This window comes from Homalodisca vitripennis, chromosome 4 (genome assembly GCF_021130785.1).
Source record: "Homalodisca vitripennis isolate AUS2020 chromosome 4, UT_GWSS_2.1, whole genome shotgun sequence".
NCBI lineage: Eukaryota > Metazoa > Arthropoda > Insecta > Hemiptera > Cicadellidae > Homalodisca > Homalodisca vitripennis.
In genome coordinates, this window is record NC_060210.1 from 107,237,895 (window position 1) to 107,259,105 (window position 21,211).

At 35.1% G+C, this 21,211-nt stretch overlaps 2 protein-coding genes across 2 annotated transcripts in view; one reads left to right on the forward strand and one right to left on the reverse strand.

Moving 5' to 3' along the window:
• Positions 1–5,758: 5,758 nt before the first annotated feature.
• LOC124359921 (retinal homeobox protein Rx3-like) lies at positions 5,759–18,886 on the reverse strand. Its single transcript, XM_046813055.1, has 5 exons — positions 18,100–18,886; positions 15,655–15,745; positions 12,473–12,672; positions 10,563–10,796; positions 5,759–8,368 (listed from the first exon to the last, which is right to left on the reverse strand). Exons 1-5 carry the CDS (start codon positions 18,350–18,352, stop codon positions 8,070–8,072), a joined length of 1,077 nt encoding a protein of 358 aa, XP_046669011.1. The 5' UTR covers positions 18,353–18,886; the 3' UTR covers positions 5,759–8,069.
• Positions 18,887–18,965: 79 nt separating this feature from the next.
• The window catches only part of LOC124359922 (protein takeout-like), a 66,938-nt gene continuing 64,692 nt past the window's right edge, over positions 18,966–21,211 (forward strand). The window contains exon 1 of the mRNA XM_046813057.1: positions 18,966–19,067. The gene's annotated coding sequence lies outside the window, so the exon portion shown is untranslated. The remainder of the gene's footprint in view (positions 19,068–21,211) is intronic.

Genomic DNA, 21,211 nt, shown 5'->3' on the forward strand with positions numbered 1-21,211 from the left:
AAGCTTTATTGATTAAAAATATTAATAACAGTTTGCATTATATTTTATAAGTGATTACAAACAATATGCACAAATATTAGACTGTTTGTTATTGAAGTGTTTTATACATGTATTTGTCAAGTTGTGTAATAAAATAAAACTACAGTATTTCCTCTGTATGTCTTCATTTAATATCTTGACCTTTGTTGTTGTAACATTGATGAACCAGGACTTCGCCTAACTTGCAGTGGTCTTAAAAGCAAAGATAAAGTAGAACATGTGTAATGATGCTTTCAAATACTTTTTACTAAGATTATAGGTTGAATAGCCATTTATTAAAATTTATCAACCATGTTGCAATCTACAAATCTAAAAACCTATTTATGTATACAGTGTTCCACAAGAGATTAGCACAACTTCAGAAAGTGATAGTATACACAAAAACGTTATGAATACATGACCTGTCTCGCATTTATGGTTTTCTGTCTCTCCACATGTGTTTTTTATTCAGTATGCTTGAAACATTGTATTTATTTTAAGCCAAATAAAGGGACACTGAAAAAATTAAATTAATTTTACCATTTTTGGTTTAAACATGGTTGCATTTTAAAGCTCTCAAAGTTAAATGAAAAGTGTAAATTCTACAGCAAATTTGTCACAGATTTAATGACAAATCCAACAGCAAGATATTTCTGTAAATTGGTTTAAAAATAATAGAGTTATGGCTATTCTAGAAACTTGAGGTGGAATTCGAAGTGTGTCTTTATAAGTGCATTAAATGGGAGGAACAAAGACAGTATATTAATGACAAAATATGGGGTCTGAGAAACAGAATCACCTTTGCTTAGATTTAGTAGTGACCAGACAGCTAGCCGAAATATTAGTTGTCCCTGTGAACAACTTAATTGATGTATAGTACCCAATACATCTGGCATCACTGTGGACCTTAGGTAGATTCCTCTTTTCACTGAGGTGAGGCTGTCAGAGGTGCCACAAGATGCCTGGCTGTCACATAGTTACCGTGGATGTACTCAAAGCAGCAGCACAGGCCTGCCCAAGGTTGTTGTGCTTGATCAAAGGCAACTTTCATACTAGATGGAGTGTTCATGCTCATGCTCATCACTAAGGGTAAGGGAGATCCCAAAACAACGTTTGCTTACAGATCGCTCTGTATGCAGCAGGGGTACTCCTGGCAAGGCAAGGCTCATAAAAGCAGTCAAGGCAGCCATGATAGACTTTCTGGCTGTCAATGTGATTTGTGAGCTGGCTGAATGGGGGAGTTGTGTAAGTGGTAAGTACCTTTGAGATGACTTGAGTTTGATAACTATCACTCTTGGTAGCTAGTCACATTGGCCATGTTCAACATGCAATAGGTCTTCAATTCAACTAGGTGGTTTGCCATCTACTCATCTCACTTGCAGTGAAGTAAAGCTACGTTTTCCTAGACGCGCATTATACAGCGCCGCGTATTATCCTGCGCCGCGCATCTAACTGCGTCGCGTAACCAAGCACTGGTTTGTACAGAATCAAGTGGAATTGTTTTTCCTAGGCGCGTTACTGCGTCGGCGCGATATACGGCGCCGCGCAAACGACGCTACACCACTGCTCCTGAGAGAGCAGTCAGTCACCTTCATTGCGCCGCGCAACACCATAGAGACCATCGCGTTCCAGTGCTAAATCGGCTGTTTTCGAGGAAAGAAGACGAACTTTTAGTGTTTGAAGTTCAAGAAAGACCTATATTGTGGAGTTTACAACAAAAAGAATACAAGAATGTGTTGAAGAAGGACAAGGGCGGGGTGCGAGTTAATAGGGAAGAAACTATCAAAGACAGGTGAGAAATATTTGTTTATAAGTTCTAAATACAGTTACTGTATTAATAATTATTATAAATTACAAACGAATGCACACATTCAAACTTCCAAGTTCGTTTTAAACAGAATAAATCTAAACAAATGGGCCCGCATTAAATAATTCGAGTTTAACATTGTACTTATCATGGGTTTGCAATTGCAATTTTTCGTTTTTTAAACACCAAGTTGCACCTTTCTTTAACATCAGTTATTTTGTTTTTCTTTTCTTCTTGGCAGACAGTACAGTACTTAATCTTTGTTTATAGAACTGAGAATTGAAATACTCTGTGAATCTGCTCCTTACTTGAAACCCTTAACTTTAGCAGAAAACCCACCAACCCAGGCTATAGGTATCATGTTCTTTTCAGGCATCTCCCACTTAAACATTGGCTACATCTTCAGAGTTAGGGGAATTATGGGGACCAGATGAAGATTTGGAAGCTGGACAGACTTTTGAGTTGGATGAAAACAGCTCTACCTCCGCCCCCAACAACAGGTGAAGAAAGATCAAACCAAAATCAAATCAATCATTTTATTTTTGCCAGAACATTACAAAAAATGTATAGCAATAGTCATTTTTCTATAATTTGGGACCAATCACTCCACATTGAGACCAGTCAAAAATACAGAAATTCAGTCGCCCCACATTCACTCATGCCAATTTTCCCATTTTCCAACGCCTGGTTGTCAGTGTTCCAATTGTGCGGTCACCCAGTCGGAATGCCATAAACTCGTCCGCACTATAAAATGCTTGAGACACTAAAAAGCGTTTTTAAACGAGCTTTTAATGCCTTTGGGGCGTTGGGGCGTTTTTGATTGAATTTGGCAACTTGTTGAGAAAACGAACTCCTGCTTGCGAAGGCAAGTGTTCGTAAACCCCCGTCCTGTGACTTCCAGTTCGGTAGGTATCTCTGCCTCTTGTCCCATACGAATGTATGTCTCGGCCACGTGTCATGGCACATTTAGACATACAAAAAAAGATTGTCTCTAGGATGTAGAGACACGGCAGAGTCAACAGTTGCAGTTTTTTAAAAGCTTCCTTGCATGTTTCTCTGAACCTTAGCTGTGCGAATTATGCGAATCGCTTGCTTCTGCAATTTGAATGCCCTGAAAAAAAATGATAGTTTGCGCTGGCTCCCCACAGCACCAAACCGTAGGTGAGGTGGGGGTAGATCAAGCCATAATAAGCCGTCATCAGTACCTGACTGGGGCAGTATTTGGCTAAAGACCTCAATACATAGATGCCCGAGGCCAGTTTTGAGCAAACATGATCAATGTGATAATTCCAAGTCAATCCCCGATCCAGGAATTATTCCGAGGAATTTTGAACAGTCGACTTCCTCCAGGAAAAAGTCATCCAATAAAACGGCTGGCCCGTCATTGGAGTTTCCTGATCGCAACGCGAAAGTCAAGAAATTTGATTTTGAAGAATTTGCTTTGAGGTTGAGGCTGTTAAAGTGTTGGACACAATTGTTGGTGTCAAGAAAAATTTGCTGTTCCAGAATAGTTTTTGATTTGTTGGTGAAAACAAAGTGTCGTGTCATCAGTCGTACTGCACAAGTTTTCCATGCAGTAGTGATGACTCCATGTCATTGACATAGATGAGGAAAAGAATCGGACTGAGTATTGATCCCTGAGGGACACCATAGCTCAGCTGAATCGGTTCAGAGGAATTTGTTTGAGATTTGGACGATTTGTGTTCTGTGGCCTAAAAATGAGCTAATCCATTGGAGCGGCCTCTGATGCATGAGATTCAAGTTTGTCAAGCAATTTCGAGTGGTCAACACAGTCAAATGCCTTAGATAAGTCGAGAAACACACTTAATGTGGAGTCTCGACTCCTCTAACCCCTCTACAACCATTTCGACAAGACTCACAACGGCGTCTGTAGTCGATTTCCCCTTCCTGAAACCAAATTGGTGTTCAGAAAGCAGGTTATGGTTGTTTATAAACTGAAGCATTCTAGTTAAAAAGAGTTTTTCAAAAATTTTGCTCAAATGCGGGCAAAATTGAGACAGGCCTATAATTATTGGTTGAGCTGGGATCATTTTTTTTTTTTAAAATTGAGTTACTTTCGCGATTTTAAGGAGCGAGGGAAAAAAAAAAAAACTCTTTGTTGAAAAGAATGATTGACTAATTGGGATAATGGGACTCACAATATGCTTTGAGCACCTTTTAATGAGCCACACAGACATTAAATTAATATCGTTTGATTTTTTTGCCGGGATCTTCACAAGAAGTGGGCAAGAAGACTAAAAACCAAACTACACTTGTGAATATGTTAAAAGAAAGAATGGATGGACAAAAGAAAAATTATTTGAATGTGTAGAAAAACTCATGACACGCAGGTTCCTCCAATTCCCGAAGATGAAGTTGATTTGTTTTTTAAAATCTATGGCAGGAACGGTGAAGAAATTCACACCTCAACAGATTGCCCAAGTGAAAGCGCAAGTTTTCAACATTGTCAATAAACTAGAACTAAGTAATTTATCTTTCTGTGATCAATCGTTTACACAGACCCCTCATACTTCCCGTCCAACTTCTGCGTATTCATCTCACACATCAACAACCTGGGGAGAGGGAACTGACGATTCTTGGTTGACACAGCTATTAAGTTTAAATGTATTTTGATTTTTGTATGTATATTTGAAGTTGTATCCAGAATTTGTAATAAATACACCCTTTTGAAAAAAATTTGGTGTTTGTTAACAACTTGTTTCACCTACCTCAATGTGACGGCAAGTTTCACCTCAGCAGTTTAAGGGACTTTTCACACGATTGTAAGGCTGCATGGTTACATCTTCACGTATGAGGTCAGTAATGTGTGAAAACTGTCCACGCGTAAGTCTAAAATATTCTTTAAGTTGAACGTCATCAGTAAGTAAATGTTCTTTTTAACTAAAATAGTGTAGGCTCCCTCGTGATCTCTTTCTTTGAACATTTCTCTGCATGATTCTCTGCTAGGTATTAACGTATGTAAAACTGCACAGTCTACTTCCATGTCTATAGCGGCACGCACATGTATATAGTCGACATGACTTGAGGTTGGGACCAGACTGCTGCACTGCGCCCCGATATTGCGCGTCTAGGAAGACACTTAATTCCCGCGATCACAGAATGTCGAAAACGCATTTAGATGCGCAGCACAGGAAAATACGCAGCAGCGTTGTATAATGCGCGTCTAGGAAAACGTAGCTTAACAATGTTTGAGGCAGAGATGGAGGTGTAGTTAATTTTTGTATTTTGGTGATTATTCCTTCCTTTCATGGTGATTATTTTATTGAAATTGCTAAATCTAAAAGTGTCAACTGATATTCAGGATGTATTACTAACATTCTTCTATAAATTAAACCTTTAGCTAAATTTGAAAAGCGTCATGAAAAAGTTATCCATACTTGCTTGGTGGTGATGGGATTCAATATTACTGTGAAGCAATATTTTAAAATTTCTGATCATTACCAAGATTACTTCATGGTAATTTAGATTTCACTCATACCTGGAAAATTCAGTATAAGTAATTAATTGTTGGATATCAGTAATTCCAGATAGTTATAAAGATTATTCATCAGGTGTCTTGCTGAAAACTTAAGGAAAGAAAACCAGAGTCTTCTTAAACTGTTTATGTAACTAATTGTAAATAGATCTAGACAACATGAAGGTTGGTTGGATTGAATGTAGCTAAATCATTTGGTGATGGCAATCATCTGTGATAATACCATGGATATGGTAATCGTTTTGATGGTAAAATCTGTTTTACTACCATAAGCTTTTCTTAGTCTGAAATGGTGTTTAAATTGTACAAATGTAATGTTCCATTCACAAATACAAAAACTGGTACATCTATTATGATATTGTGGTGAAAATGTTTAATCCTACATTAAATTACTTGACCATCTATGTTAAAAATCTGGCGTAAAAAGAATGAAACCATTTCCTAAAAATATTTATTATTTCATATCATTACACAACTGTCTAAACAAGCTTAAGTAGTCTATAAAACACACATTTATATAAAAACAATTTACAATCACATAAGGCACAAATGAACGCACATGTAAATGAGGTAAATGCAAAATCAGTATTAATTATATACAGCAGTCTACAACTCATGTATATACAGGCCAACATTACACATTTACAAACACCATACAAACAAATATAAAAGATTCAATACAACACATATTTAATAAAATAATATTTATTTTATTATTATTATATGGCACTCATTCACGAAATGAAAAAAAAACAAGAGGATGGGTACACAGGTAGAGATGATGTGGAAAATTATGGTCACCAGTATTAAAACTATTTTATTCTACCCATAAGTTGGTCTTTTAAGGACTTCTTAATTTAAAGCTCTTTATCACTATTGATTATTTAAGAGGACAGATGTTGCAAAAAAAGAACACTGTTTGGTGAACTATAACCTGTCCCTCTTCGTTATGTATGAAAACCTTAGTTATAACAAAAATAATTAACAAATAAAAAATATTCAAAATCCTGATTTCTTTAAATTTACAATCTCCTGCTTTAATGCTCTCGATTAAGTAATAGTCTTGTTTCTCCACTTTTCTTCTTTTATGAACTTTAATATTAAGAGATTTTAATATTATATTATCTTATGCTTTGTGATCTATCTTAATTTTTTTCATCACTTTTACAAAGGGTTATTAAACCTTTTTTTTATCATAACAAACATACTATTGATTCATACATGTAATTTTAGAAACAACCAAATCATGAAATACTTATTTGTTCCAATTCTGCCGTAAAGTTGTTTTTTTCAGGCTCCAGCTGGCACAAATAAAAATGAACAGTGATAAATTTATGAAACTATCAAACTTCAATTTCATGAACCTGAATCCATTAGCATCTCTTATTGTCACCCACATATAGTTGTTAATATTTAGCATGAAATATAGACTAATAAACAAATTCACACAATGTACACCAAAGGCTTTAATCCTGCATATTATTTTAAGTGTAGCTTGATAAAATATGTACAAAATTGGCTGAGAATGGTTTTTTGTACTCACATGATCTTAAAAATAATTAAGCTCCTACAGAAATCCAACTTCCAGTCTTGTTACGTAATGGTACTATAAAAAGTAGACAGCTGCCAGTAACAGTGTAGCTAAGATTTGAAAAAGGAGATTATTTTTCTGTAGTTTATAAATATAAACATGTATAATCATAATTATATACTCGCAAAAATCAATTATTGCGAGTTATAGTGTGGATTTTTTTTCTCTTTGATGATAAGTTGGATTTGACATACAGGAGTATATAACCTCCATCCTCCCCCTCCATATACTTCGGCTACACCACTGATTTGAAGCTTTTGCACTTTTAATATATTTTCAAACTGTAGTCAGATTGACTATAGTGCTATTGAAACCATATAAATCTTTTAAAATAGTTTATAGAATAACTACACAAAGTTAGTTTTTCTTGCATACAAAAAGCGTTACGCTTCACAATAAAATTACTCAGTCATAATTACATTAGCGTGATTTGATTAATCTAATACATCTTTAAATTGGAAGACTCTGTTTTGTTGCTCCCATTTTTCTGCAATTATATACATTATTTTACAATATTCTTATATCTACAATACATGTGAATATAAAAACCGGTAAATAGAATTCATAACAATAAAACATCTCAGAGAAAATTCATCTGACAACAAAAATTAATTAATTTTTGTACACCTTAAAATCACATGTTTAATTTACAATGTTAATGATTGCTTTTATATCTACATAATATCTATATATATTATATAGATTAGGATACTGCATGAAAACCACGTAAATAACAACTAGCTGTTTATCTTCTCAAGTTCTAGAATAATTTGTCTGAGTAGTAATTGATATTATTTGGGACCGAGTTCAGAGTTAATTCTGTTGTTAGCATCAAATTTATGAAGCTTTATATAAGTACTTTAAATTTTATATTATTTTCACATTTATTTTGTCTTTTATAAAAAATACTATTTCAATTAGATACACATAATGTATAGACACAATGTACATTTTAGTTTCATAAATATATTAAAAATATTGTTAGAGTATTTGTTAGCAGTAAATCCAACATAATTAAATTGTCTTTTACATAAAAAGGTTGTATGTACAATGTTAATTTCCAGTAAAAAGCAGTTGGTGGGTGATGTTTAAGAAAACAACAATGGACTCTGTGTCCGTCAGTATTTGCCGCGGGGAGGACACAGGCCCCGCTCTAGTCAGTTCATGAAGGGTGGCAGGGTGACGTAGCTCTGAGAGTCAGGTTCCAGCTTGATGCGACAGTCTCCCTTGTCTCCGGCCCCCACGTTGTAGCCACCGATGTTTGTGGTATCCTTGACCTCTGGATCCTCCTGAGGGTGGTACTGCTCCTGTTCTCCGTACTCAGGCTTGGGCTCCAGCTCCAGTGGGTGGGGGTAGTGTGGTGGCGGTGACTCCTCCCCTCCCAACATAAACTCTTGTGGATGTCGCATGTTTGATGGGAACATGCCTACTGAGTTATAGTTGCCATGTTGGGGTCCTGGAATGAACATAAATTAACAATTAAATCTTATATTTACTTCTAATTGAAACAATATGGCACACACATACAAAGTAGGATTACACCACACCAAGTCGCGTAATAGGCTTCACTGAGGTTGAATGCAAAATTTCAAACCTATAGCTTATGTTATTCTTGAGATTTCCTGTGAATATATAGCCAGACAGTCAATCATACAGAAAATATATTTTTACCTATCCTTGGCAGATTATAGATAAATTGTGCCAGCCTACTGTGTGATAAGCTTCAATTAAGCTCAGCCAACTTCCATGGTTGGATATGGAAGAGATCTTTCTCTAAATGTCTTGCCACATTCACATTTTTCTTCATTAAGTTAGGTTCCATAGTAGAGTTCATATAATGAAAGTTCCAGAGAGCTAAGGAAGATCTACTTCACAAGAGTCCGCTGAAATAAAATTTTGTCTTTGACCTTTAACATTTACTTTACCCTCTATTATTTTTATTTTTACTCTATGAATAAAAATTTTATGATTTGTTACACGTTTTATGATTATGTGATTAGCTGTTTTCTCGTTGCCATTATGGTTACCCATAAGACCAATGTAAAAATATTTGATAATGTTCAGCCAAATCCCATGGAGTGGCATGCACCATCATCAAACTCATTGTTGTTTATACAAAAGTGAAGCTCTCAAATATTTTTTCTCCATTTCATAATCTGAATAAGTAAAAAGATAATGTTTTTTACAGTGACCTTTAGAATTAACTATGACCTGTGCAGACAACCTTACTCACCATATATTGCCTGTCCTTACTTTAAGGACTGAGTAGAAATAACATGCATCTTGGTTAAATTCATCTCAATGTCAATAACAAGTTGGGTTCCTTTAGAAACTAAGATTTTTCATGGAATCTCATAAATTAATCAAAATAAGTTAGTATAATATACTTATGATGAGACAATAAAATTAATAGTTCTTCATCAACCAATGAGAACTGAATTAGACGTTGATTGCTTCCTTTGTTGATGTATCTTAAGCTTAGGAACTTTCAACATGTAGAGCTAAGTCCGGAGGTATTTCAAGACACTAACACCACTCATATAAGACTGGGGAAAGTAAATATGTATGTAAGTTTGTGTTACCCATAGCAAAATTATAGATAGTGGTATAGCTTCATGGACTTAACAGCTTGTAGCAACCATTTTGTCACCAAAACTAAATAATTTATTGTGATCTTTTAGACAGGAAAAATTGTGGTCAATTTTTCAAGGTAAACTAAGTACAAATATTCTTTACAAAAGTTTTATCAGTAGTTTTTTTAAAGCAATGTTTTTCAATATGATTAATCAATTCAAAATATTTATTATAACAAATCCTATTTTGCCTTTTGAGATAAATTGAAAAATATAGTTTTTCTGGTTTGTATTGACTAATGAACATTATGAACCAGATTGGCATAAGTACGTTCAAAAATAGGTAAACAAATTATTTTTGTATGAAAAAAATCAAAGTTTTATTGTAAATAATATTTAATAGTAAAACATTATTATTATTTTGTTTATTTTATACTGAATTTTCTTTTCATTTTCAAATCCATTTATATATTTATACATATATTTTTATCGAGCAGCTGTCAAACATTTTATAGCTGTAGTGTTAATGGTTTTTGACGTATAAAAAGAGACTGTAATTAAAAAGCACATGTTTCAGAAAATAAAAAATATATTGCTTTTTATAAAAACTACAGTCAACATTTTTGATACTGTGTAGTGACCTTAGTTTACCCTGAAAAGATTGAACAAAAATATCTTTGTATAATATGACATTAAATTATTTAATTTTTGGTAACAAAACAGTTGTTACAAGCTGTACCAACCCCTTGAAGTGGGTGATGAAAACATTGTAGAAGATGAGTTTTTGGTTAGTTTCTGTGAAATCTATAAAATTACTCAATTTTCAAAGTTTCTTCTGCTTTTTTGAAACATTTTATATTCTTTGTTCATAATAATAAAAATAAGTGAGGTGATCTACACCCTTCTCATGAAATATGAGTGGAAGATTTGGTCCGCTCAAACTAAAATCCTAGGTACATCACTGTTTGGTGATTATTGCTCATTCATAATGATGGCTCTTAATTGAAATAGCCAATACTGAATTTATTTACATTCTTTAACTTTTAAATGTTTTAAGAAATATAATGCTGAACATACCCATCATCGGATAGTTGTTAGTGTAAACAGGTCCTGGAGAATTGCAGTATGGCGTGGTCTGGTAACCAGAATCATTGAGGATGTTGAGATGAGAGATCTCATAGGATGAGGGGTAGCCCCAAGGATCAGGTGTGGACGACGGCACAGCTGGAGGGTTGCTGGCAGGAGAATTGAAGGGACTGAGAGGGGTGAAACTGTTGGACCCCATGGAGGAGCTCGGAGATCCAGGTACTCCTGTAACAGTTATGTAAGTACAGAAGCTGCTAATCCCAAAATCCTCTACATGTACTCTAGAACTGAATTAATGAAAACATTGATAATTCAAAGCTAATAAATCTTTTTTTTAGTTTAAAGTTACAAGTAGATTATGCATTCTGCTATATCCATATAATCAAAAGTCAGCATAATTAACCCACCACTCTTCTTGGATTGATTTCTCGTCTATATAATGTGCTGTGTTTATATAAAATAAATTTCTATATATTATGATTGTGGTAATGATGCGAAAAGTATCTAAATGACAATGGGATCGGCATTCTACAAGTAAGTGTCAAGTTGAAGTTCGTCATTGAGACACATCTATATCCATGGGACAAATAAAATATTTCAGATATCTCATAGATGCAAGGATTCTAAAATCGGAATGAACATTCAATACAACTAATGTAAACACAGGGGAGTTAATAAATGTATTTTGATTTAAGGGTTGTCCTGAAGGGATATAATTTTTATGTCAGCTGGGTAAGGGCGTTTAACAAATGAATAAATATAAAATAATTTTACCATGTTCTACAACAAATATCAGAAACTCCTATCGATAAGAATTTATGGTTTTCGGATGGTCATAGAGAATTATGATAGTTTGTGACTTTAGTGACAATCTCTGTAGGTAAGCAAGTAATGGTATGTGTTTTCAGTGTCAAAAGTGTGTTTTCCAAAAACTGGGAGAGGAACAGGACCATGTGTTTAAGGAGATTATGTACTAGAATGCAAGTTCTCCTAGAAGTTTAGTTAATCATGAGGATGATCACAGAGGATTACTCCTAAAGAGAATGTTCCAAAAGGTGGATACCATCCCCATAGATCTATTTGGTAGATCCTGATACGATATTAAATACAGTTTGTCTCTCTAAACTAAGTTAAATGTAATTTCTGTATCAGATCTACAGTTAATAATTCAGGTTGTTTTTATTGATGTGTTCAGAAAAGATAATGTTTTATTATTGATATTTTGATTGTTCACTGACTCTGACATTGATGAAAAATAGTAGATGTTTAAGAACATTTAGCAGGTGCCCTCTTCTTCTATCTGTACTGGAACGGTAATATAATCCTTTGATAATCGCAATGAAATACTTTACTAATAATTTAAATATAGTGTTAAATTAAATTGTATAACCGCATTTCATGCATGGAGTTTCAATTCAGGAAAATCATACATATTGGAGTTATGAGAGATCAATTTAAATCAGTCACTCTTATCTCTCTTAGTGTTGTCCTGCCATCGAGTTCGTACTCGTACATTGCACAATGCCTAGGGATTGTTACATACCATCCAGCATTCAAAGACCTCACTCGATACAAACAAATATGGTGCTTATCTTGGCATAACAAAGAATTAAAATCTTTGAAACTATATCTAATATGGACTTAAGCAGTTGTTTCATATCCTTGGTATGCCCACGAGTAAATGAATGCCAGCTTGAATCCATACAGAAAACTAGTTTAAGATGCAACTTGATCTATCCTGTAAAGAAAATCAAGGCAAGTGAACCACCCTCTGGAATGTATATTAAATAGTAGTTGAGAAAGAAATGACTGCTAAAAGATTATGAAGTCAACAATTTTGATAATATACTTTTTCAAAAGAGTTGCATTCTACACATTACTAAAGGCTTGATCGTACCAACCTGAGGTGGGCAAGTATCCAGTCTTGCGCGGTGGCTCCCGCTTCCTCCACTTGGCGCGGCGATTCTGGAACCAGACCTGGACACGGGACTCGCTCAGGTTCAGCTTGAGGGCGAGTTCCTCCCGTGCGAACACGTCCGGATAGGGGGCGCGCTCGAACGCACGCTCCAGTTCCTCCAGCTGATAGGCCGTGAATGTCGTTCTGAGAAAATAAGGAAATTTAATCAAACGAATTGTTACTTTTAGATCAGTTGTGCAAGTAAAGATACAAGCCTTATCTAGACAAGTTATTGGAATCAATTAACAATTAAATAAATTAACAATAATTTTTAAATTTCTTTTTTTGCTTTATAAAAGTTGTAACATTGTATACATGCTTCAGTCATATAATATATATATATATATATATATATATATATATAATTTATATATATATATATATATATTTATTTATATATTTATAATTTATTTCAATAAACATTGAATCGCAAAAAGTACTTGCTCCGCCGGGACTCGAACCCGGATCTCTCACTTGCCGTCGGAGCAAGTACTTTTTGCGATTCAATGTTTATTGTAATAAATTAAATTCGGCTATTGCCATTTATACAAATTTAATGAATATATATATATATATAAAATATAGTACAATTATGTATATTAAGAATGAAAGTTCATTTGAATCAAGTTCTATAATTGCGTAACTCTTTTTAAAAATTGTCAACATTACAATTTGATTATTTAATCCTAGCGATTTGTCATGAACTCATCAACGAATAAAACGCATTCGACGCTAAAAGATCTCTTAATCGAGCTTTGAAACGATTTTTTGTTCCCAATTCCATGATACATTCCGGGAGTCTGTTGATCACTTGATCTGTTGACGCAAAGCTTTTATGAAAGTTATACATAAGCCGTCATTCTGTGAGACATAATTCCTAAGCTATCCCTCCGGGGACGTCACTACGCTAGCCCCACGTTACTGCCCTGTGTCAACTCATATTTGTATCGACAATAAAGTGCCACCTTCAGTATATAGAGGCAAGGTACAGTCAGTAATCCCAAGCAATTATGCACGATTCACAAAATTTTAAATTTGCAATGATTCTGACTACTTTCTTCTGGAGCACAAAAAGCTCTATCAAATTTATATTTCTAAGTAAAGTAAAGTTGTATTATTTTACCAGGCTAAGTTAGGGCTAAGAAGCTCTCTCCAACACTTAACCTGGGGTAAAACGCCTTAAAGGTGACTTCCTAACCACCACCAATGGCCGGGCAGGCGGGCAGATTGCAAGGACAGGGCGCTCAGCGGTCACCCATCCAAGTAGCAGCCACGCTCTACGTTGCTTGATCTGGTTATCTTGCGATATCCGTTGTACCCGCTACACAGCGCTATTGACAATTTTATGCAGCCACCCCAAAATCTTATTTCATAAGAAAGTGTGGATCACGATGTTCATGGATGTGTTTGCTATGTGTAATGGAGATGCTTTAAACGATTTAACTGTGTTATTTGATCCACTTAAAACCCTTCTGGATGAACGACCAGAAGGTAGCAGAACTGTGTTTTAAATATGATCTGCATCTAAATAACTTGTTGCCCCAGCTGTCGACGTTCACGGGTGAGCTGGCAGCCATGGCGGCGTGACGACATCTGGGTTCAGGGGCAGGAGCAGGGCACGCGCCAACACAGGGGTGCATACATGGAGGTATCATTAGTAACTGCGATGCCATGTAGTAGGCTATCGCCACTTTATCTGCAAGGCATGTGGTCTGGTTCTGGATCAAGTGTTAACTATTTACTGACCCAGTGACGCCAGAGGAAAATGATGAATGGACAAGAGGCTTGTGCTCTTGCTACTAGTATCAATTGTAGTAGATCTCCAAATGAATGACTTTCTATATGTGATGTTATAGGATATATATGCATTTAAACGTATACAAAGTAAATGTGTAGATGTTCTTTGATTGTATTAGTTACACAAGAGATATCTCACCCTATGACTAGGCCTAGCGCCTATAGATTGAGGCGTTCAGACTACCATCTGTGGAGTGAGAGGTCATGTAGAAACTTTTTTTTAAGGAGAGGCCGGTCCCCTTTTAAGCCTTAATCTGTCCGTCCTCATGGGCCACTGGCCTATGCGTAGATTTTTTTCTTCAGACTGAGGGAAGCTTATGTATCTAGTTTCAAGCCCTTAGGACCTTCCTATCGAGAGTTATCGCACAGACGGACAGATTTTCCTTTGAACCCAAGATCAGTAGATTTTTTTCTTCAGACTTTCAAGTCCTTAGGACCTTCCTCTCAAGAGTTATCGCACAGACGTACAAATTTCCCTTTGAATTTAAGATTAGTAGATTTTTTCTTCAGACTGAGGGGAACTTATGTGTCAAGTTTCAAGTCCTTAGGGCCTTCCTCTCGAGAGTTATCGCACAGACGGACAAATTTCCCTTGAATTTAAGATCAGTAGATTTTTTCTTCAGACTGAGGGAAACTTATGTGTCAAGTTTCAAGTCCTTAGGACCTTCCTCTCGAGAGTTACCACACAGACGGAAAGATTTCTCTTTGAATTGAAGATCAGTAGATTTTTTATTCAGACTGAGGGAAACTTATGTGTCAAGTTTCAAGTCCTTAGGACCTTCCTCTCGAGAGTTACCACATAGACGGAAAGATTTCTCTTTGAATTGAAGATCAGTAGATTTTTTATTCAGACTGAGGGAAACTTATGTGTCAAGTTTCAAGTCCTTAGGACCTTCCTCTCGAGAGTTACCATACAGACGGAAATATTTCTCTTTGAATTTAAGATCAGTAGATTGTTTCTTCAGACTTTCAAGTCCTTAGGACCTTCCTCTCGAGAGTTATCGCACAGACGGACAAATTTCCCTTTGAATTTAAGATCAGTAGATTTTTCTTCAGACTGAGGGAAACTTATGTATCAATTTCAAGTCTTTAGCATCTTTCTATCGAGAGTTATCGCACAGACTGACGGGTAAAGATGGGTTTTAAGAACTTTCTGTCGGCTCCTCGATAAACAACAGTGGGTTTATTGTTGAAATTTGGTTTCTCTAATAACAGAATTTTAATCAAGTACTCCAAATAGAAACTACGAGTATTTCATTTTTGTATTCTCTTACCACACGCGATTTTGCGCGTGATATTACTAACATTAATAAATAAATATATTGTTACCTGGTTTTTTTCTTTTTCACTCCATTGTTATCGCCTTTTTTGCTTTTCGACTCCGATTTCTTCGGTGGTGGCGGATCAGTTGTGCCTGAAACTATAATAAACCCTCGTTAGAATAATAATAAAAATAGGTGAAATTCTAATGAAGCATTAAACGTATTAATGTTTTGGAAAGTGTATGATATTTTTATGTACAGTTATAAATATTATGATTAAATGTAAAATATGTAAGAAACACTAACGTTTTAGCTTCAATGTTAATGCCGATGAGAGATTATAGCCCTTCTCTAGTTGACCTTTATAGTTAAAATACTTAGATATAATTTTTTTTAATTCAGTTAATATTACATCCAAGACAAACGTATAATACCTTTAATTTTACTTTTTACATGTGCTAACTAGTAAACTCAACAATAATAGCGGGGTAAGTTTGGTTTTAGCAAGTAGCCGCCTAATTTCCCATGCATGTGTATGATTTAAAGTTTAATAATTTACTAATTATTAGTAGTTTTAATATTAAATAACGTAAAACGTATTTTAACGCTTAACATTGTAATATCAAAGTGTCAAAAATTCGTTAATTGTTACTCTTCCGTTTCTTGATTTAAGAAGTGTATTGAACAATTTATATTTCAAAGATAAACAATTCGACTAACTGTTAACTGAATAACTTTAAACTCAACTTCATACAACGCGCACGCTAGCAGGCAGTTGACAGACAATTAGTTCCTTATTTTAATTTCCTTTCTTTAATTGAAAGTATTTATATCTAGTTGAAATTTTATTGTGTTAGATTGTTTTTAAAATGTTTAATGGACAGCTAATTTTTAATGTAGCCATATAATTCGTAGACATAGTCAGTTGCCTCGTGTTTGGATTTATTTCAATACGTAAAATATGAAAAAATCAGGATAGATAAAAACTATTAAAAAAGTAAAAAATGTATCTTTTATGTAACTTACACATTTAAACGCTGGTTCTTTCTGTACGTTTCGACCTCTCAGCGAATGGACAAATAGTCGTAAAAGATATACAGAGTTTGTTAGGAATCGAGAATGATCAAAGCTGAACTCTGTTGTGTGTATGTCAAGTGAAAAGAAACAATAATTACCTTGCTATGCTGAGTTTATAGAAGGTCTCTGATATATCAAATGTTTCGAATAGCTCATAATGTAAACCCCTTAGCATTCGTATAAATAAAAAATGCAACGGTCACTTTGGCAGTGTTGTATTTTTTTTAAGTGAAAACAAATTTGATATTGTCTAATATGAAACTAAACCTGCTAAATAAATTACATTAACATAGGCACTTGTTTCGCAGTTGGACTCAACATAATTCACAGTACAGACATGTTAACATTGATTAAAAGATAAGCACGTCACTTTTTAGTCGGTTATTTGATGCAGGAATTTTAGCGAAAGGGAGTAAATATCTCGTGCTACAAAGTACCTACGAATAGGCCACGGGAGATGTTATGAGCACATTTTGTTTCGTTTCCATGTTGTAATATTTTAATTGATTCTTTTTTCTTTGACGAATAGTTGATTTTAAAATAACCATGCAAAAAGAAAAATTCGTACGTAATACAAGTTTTAACATTTACATACCTAATTTTAAACAAGGATAGTAGACTATATATTATGCTTTTCATAAAACAAAATCTTCACGCAATCTAATTGAAGTTTAAGGCTCGCTTTGTAAAACTATGTATAAATCTGTCAATGGTAGCCTACTGCTCATTAGTACCAAATTGTTCATTTGTTATTTATTTATGTTTCATTGTTCATAAATTATTTATCCTTGTTATTTATTATAATGTTTAAAAGTTGTGTTTTTTTTTTCTCTCTTTCGATTGTTGATATTATAGGTTTTGTTTTTTTTTCTTCATAGTTGATCATTGTTAGCTCTTTCATATTTTATTGCCTTGTTGTCTATTAGTCATCATGTTATTTTTCATAGTTTATTATTGTTACCTCTTATTGTTTGCTAATTCATTTGGTCTTTTGCATCTTACATGTATTAATTCATCTTAGGTTGTTTTGTATCTATTATCATACTACAGTGCTTTGTTAATATTACTGTTTTGTGTTGCAGCTTATCTATATTAGCCTTTGTAACTTTGTACTATATTTTGTTAAAATGGGTTGTCCGTAAATAAATAAATAAATGGGTTTTATGGTGAAAATGTTGTGGAAAACCAATTACACGTATTTTTTTAACATTTACGATTAATCCGACACTACTATTACGAAACTTACTTAATAGTATTACGAACAAAGCTATCGGGATCTCCTATATGCCTCAAAAATACCCCTAAGAAATGCCATAGTTACCCTAATTTTGTAGCCTATTGCCCATGTCGTGTAATTATAATGATTGCAAACAGTGTAGACTGTAGAATGTCTAGCTAGACATCACCTGATATGAATTGAACTGTTATGACTGACCTTGCGGTATCATGGTGTCTTGCAGCTCGTCCTTGCGCCGAGGGTCGAGGGCATGGCCAGGGGGATGGAACATGACGGTGATGTCAGGGTGAGGCTGGTCGGGCGGCAGGTGCTCGTGCTGCAGACCCAACATCACCTGTATCGAGTGTACGCTCCTGGAGTCCGACTTGCAGAGGAGTGTGGACGGTCCGGGCAACTGTCCCCCGGGAAAATCGGAGAACAGAGACTCGTCGAACGGCCCGGACCCCTCCATCACGTCCAGGATGGGCTTGAAGAAGTCGGAAATGGTGCCGGTTTCTGAAGACGTCTTTAGGCCGGAAACTCCACCGAAGATGGAATAAACTCGCGGAACTCTCGGCCACGGGCGATAACTCGATGGCTACCGGAACCACCGGCAGAAAGTTACAAAATACCAAATATAAAAACGATAAGTGTTTACATATAAGTTCACAATTGTAAAACGATTCCTAAATAACAGTTTCCATAAAACAATTCCAAGTGTCAAAGTGAGCCCGAGTTAAGCGGAGAAATCAACCCCAATTAGCCGAGGAATGTATAAAATAAAATGATCAGGATTAAATAATACGCACTAATCAAATTCCTGCTAACAGGCTGACTCAAATTGAGTTAGACCCAATTCAGCTAACTACGTTCAATAAGCTATATTGTCACAATTGTGGTTCCTAACTCAGTCGAGATCTGGACTCTCCACTGCCACCACGCACTGATACCTGACACCGCCGCGGGTACTAAGCTACGTCGACCTTCTCTAACTACAATTTATATAATAATAATATTTTTTGCCGGTTCGGAACCCTGTTTGTGCGGGACGGGACGCGGGCCGGTGAGTACTGACGGCCAATGGGGGGGTGGGGCGGGGCCAGGCGCGCCAATGGGAGGGCGCCGTGAGTGGGGGGAGTGACGTGAGAGGTGACACCATGAGGAGCCCCAGGATCTCGAAAATAATGGTAAGTTTGCGAAGTACCAGAACAGTTAAAGATAGTAAAACGCACGATAAAATTGCGTCGAGCAATATTTCAACAATTGTGTTAAGTTTTACATTAAAGAAATAAAATGCTGGCAGAATGTAAAGGCAAAATACCTAGTTCTTTAGGAACCCGATTATAAATCAACCATTTGGGCTCTCTTGTCTCGATACAAAGCTCATCTATGTTGTAATCAAGTTTTCAGATATCAAAGTAATGTCCATCCTTTAAATAAATAGGTAACAGAGTCAGATGTATGGATAACCCCCTTCCGTACTAGCAGGGTTGCCCGGGGGGCCTCCCCCTGAACATTTTTGAAATACTAGGTTCCAAAATCATCAAAATTAGTACTTCTGAACTAATAAAAGGAAGATAAAAATGAAGTCAGACTGTAAACAGTTTTCAGCAAAACCACTCTTATATTAATCACCAGGAGAAACTTATAAATTATGGATAGTTAAAAGCTTCTCTAACAAATATTGTTTATATGAAGTGTATTTAATTTTAAAAAAAGGAATCATAACGTCAAAAAAATGTTGAACAAATAGTTAAGTTTAAATCACAAATCAAGACCAAACCTAAATCTTGATATCTACTGTCGAATCAAAAAGTACAGATATCCGAGTTTGAAAGTTGACCACAAACCAGCTAATAGAGTTACAATAACGGAAGTTGTATTAAAATTTAGCTTCCTTTTTTTATGCGTTTCTACGTAAGAAATTATTTAGTAACAATAATTTCCATTTTTTATATTGATAACAACGAAAAAATACCGGTCTTTTGGCTATTTTTAACCAAACTCCCACTTTGAATATTCATAACTCAGAAACTTGTTATCCAATTAAGACCAAAATTTTATACAACCTACCCATTTATGCACCGAAAATTTTCAAACTCTACACAATTCATTAAATAGGTTTTAAAAATATTCTGTGAAATTTCAGCTCTCTAGCAATTAATGAAACAAAATGGTGGCATTTTGAAAACCTACACTTTAAAAACGGTAAAGCAGTATTTTTGGTTTTGTAATATTATTTATTGTCATATTACCCTACAGAAATAAAGTATTTCAATCAGAAAATCAGAAAATAGCCTATTAAAAAAACCTACAATTACAGTCCACAATTATTTCAACTGTAATCCAACAATAGCGCCTAATAAATGAATCATAAACTCTTAAAAAGAAAATTCAGCGGTATCCTTTTTAAACATGTATACACGTGTACTGGAATTGTGCTATATAAATCTAAGAATAGTATGAAAAAGGTTGCCTTTAAATTACCATCCTAACAAAAGTTAGTATTCTTAACCGTGTGGTCCACAAAATTCTGTATTGGTCACGTTTTGGAACTTAATCATTATTTTGAGTCTGTAATTTTGTACTATATCACTAATTAAATCGTTTAATGTTTAACACATATTAAATTGAGCAAGTTTTGTCAATTCGCCGTAAATGGTAACTGTTCGTTTTAACGCGCAATCGCCAGACTGCCCAGGGGGTTTTGCCTCGTATTGAACGAATGACAACAAACCAACACAGTGCAGAATTATTCAGAGAACTATCCACAACTCCCTACTGTAGCAACTGATCACGTCGGGACTATTTCGAAGATACTTTTTGTACCGGTTACTCTTCTGCACAGAGAGTACAAGTTATACCAACAACCGAAAGCACCCGGTACAAGTTACTGTTACAGATACTGGTACAAAGTACTTAGACTCTTAGCAGTAACATAAACTGGAACTTGTACCTGCATTATTTTAGGAGCACTCTGTAACGTATGAGTTTAAATCAGTAAGAGTACATTTTGTACTCTATTACTGAAGCACCGGGTACAGGTAGAAGCCAGTAGAAATAGTAAGAACTAACCTAACTTTCGTGGTTGCTGCGTGACGGTGAAATTAAAATATTTAGGGTTTTGATGAAAATTGAATTATTATATGTGCAGTGCCGAGTATTTAGCAAATTAAATAGTTATAAAGGTTTGAATTTATATATTTTATTGTGTATAAAAAAGTTCCAACATAAATGTTATTTGTACTACTAGACGATGGATTATTTTAAAATGTTCTTGGGGGGGGATAGGTTCCGTTCGTCATCCCCCCTCACGTTGTTGCGCCCCTGA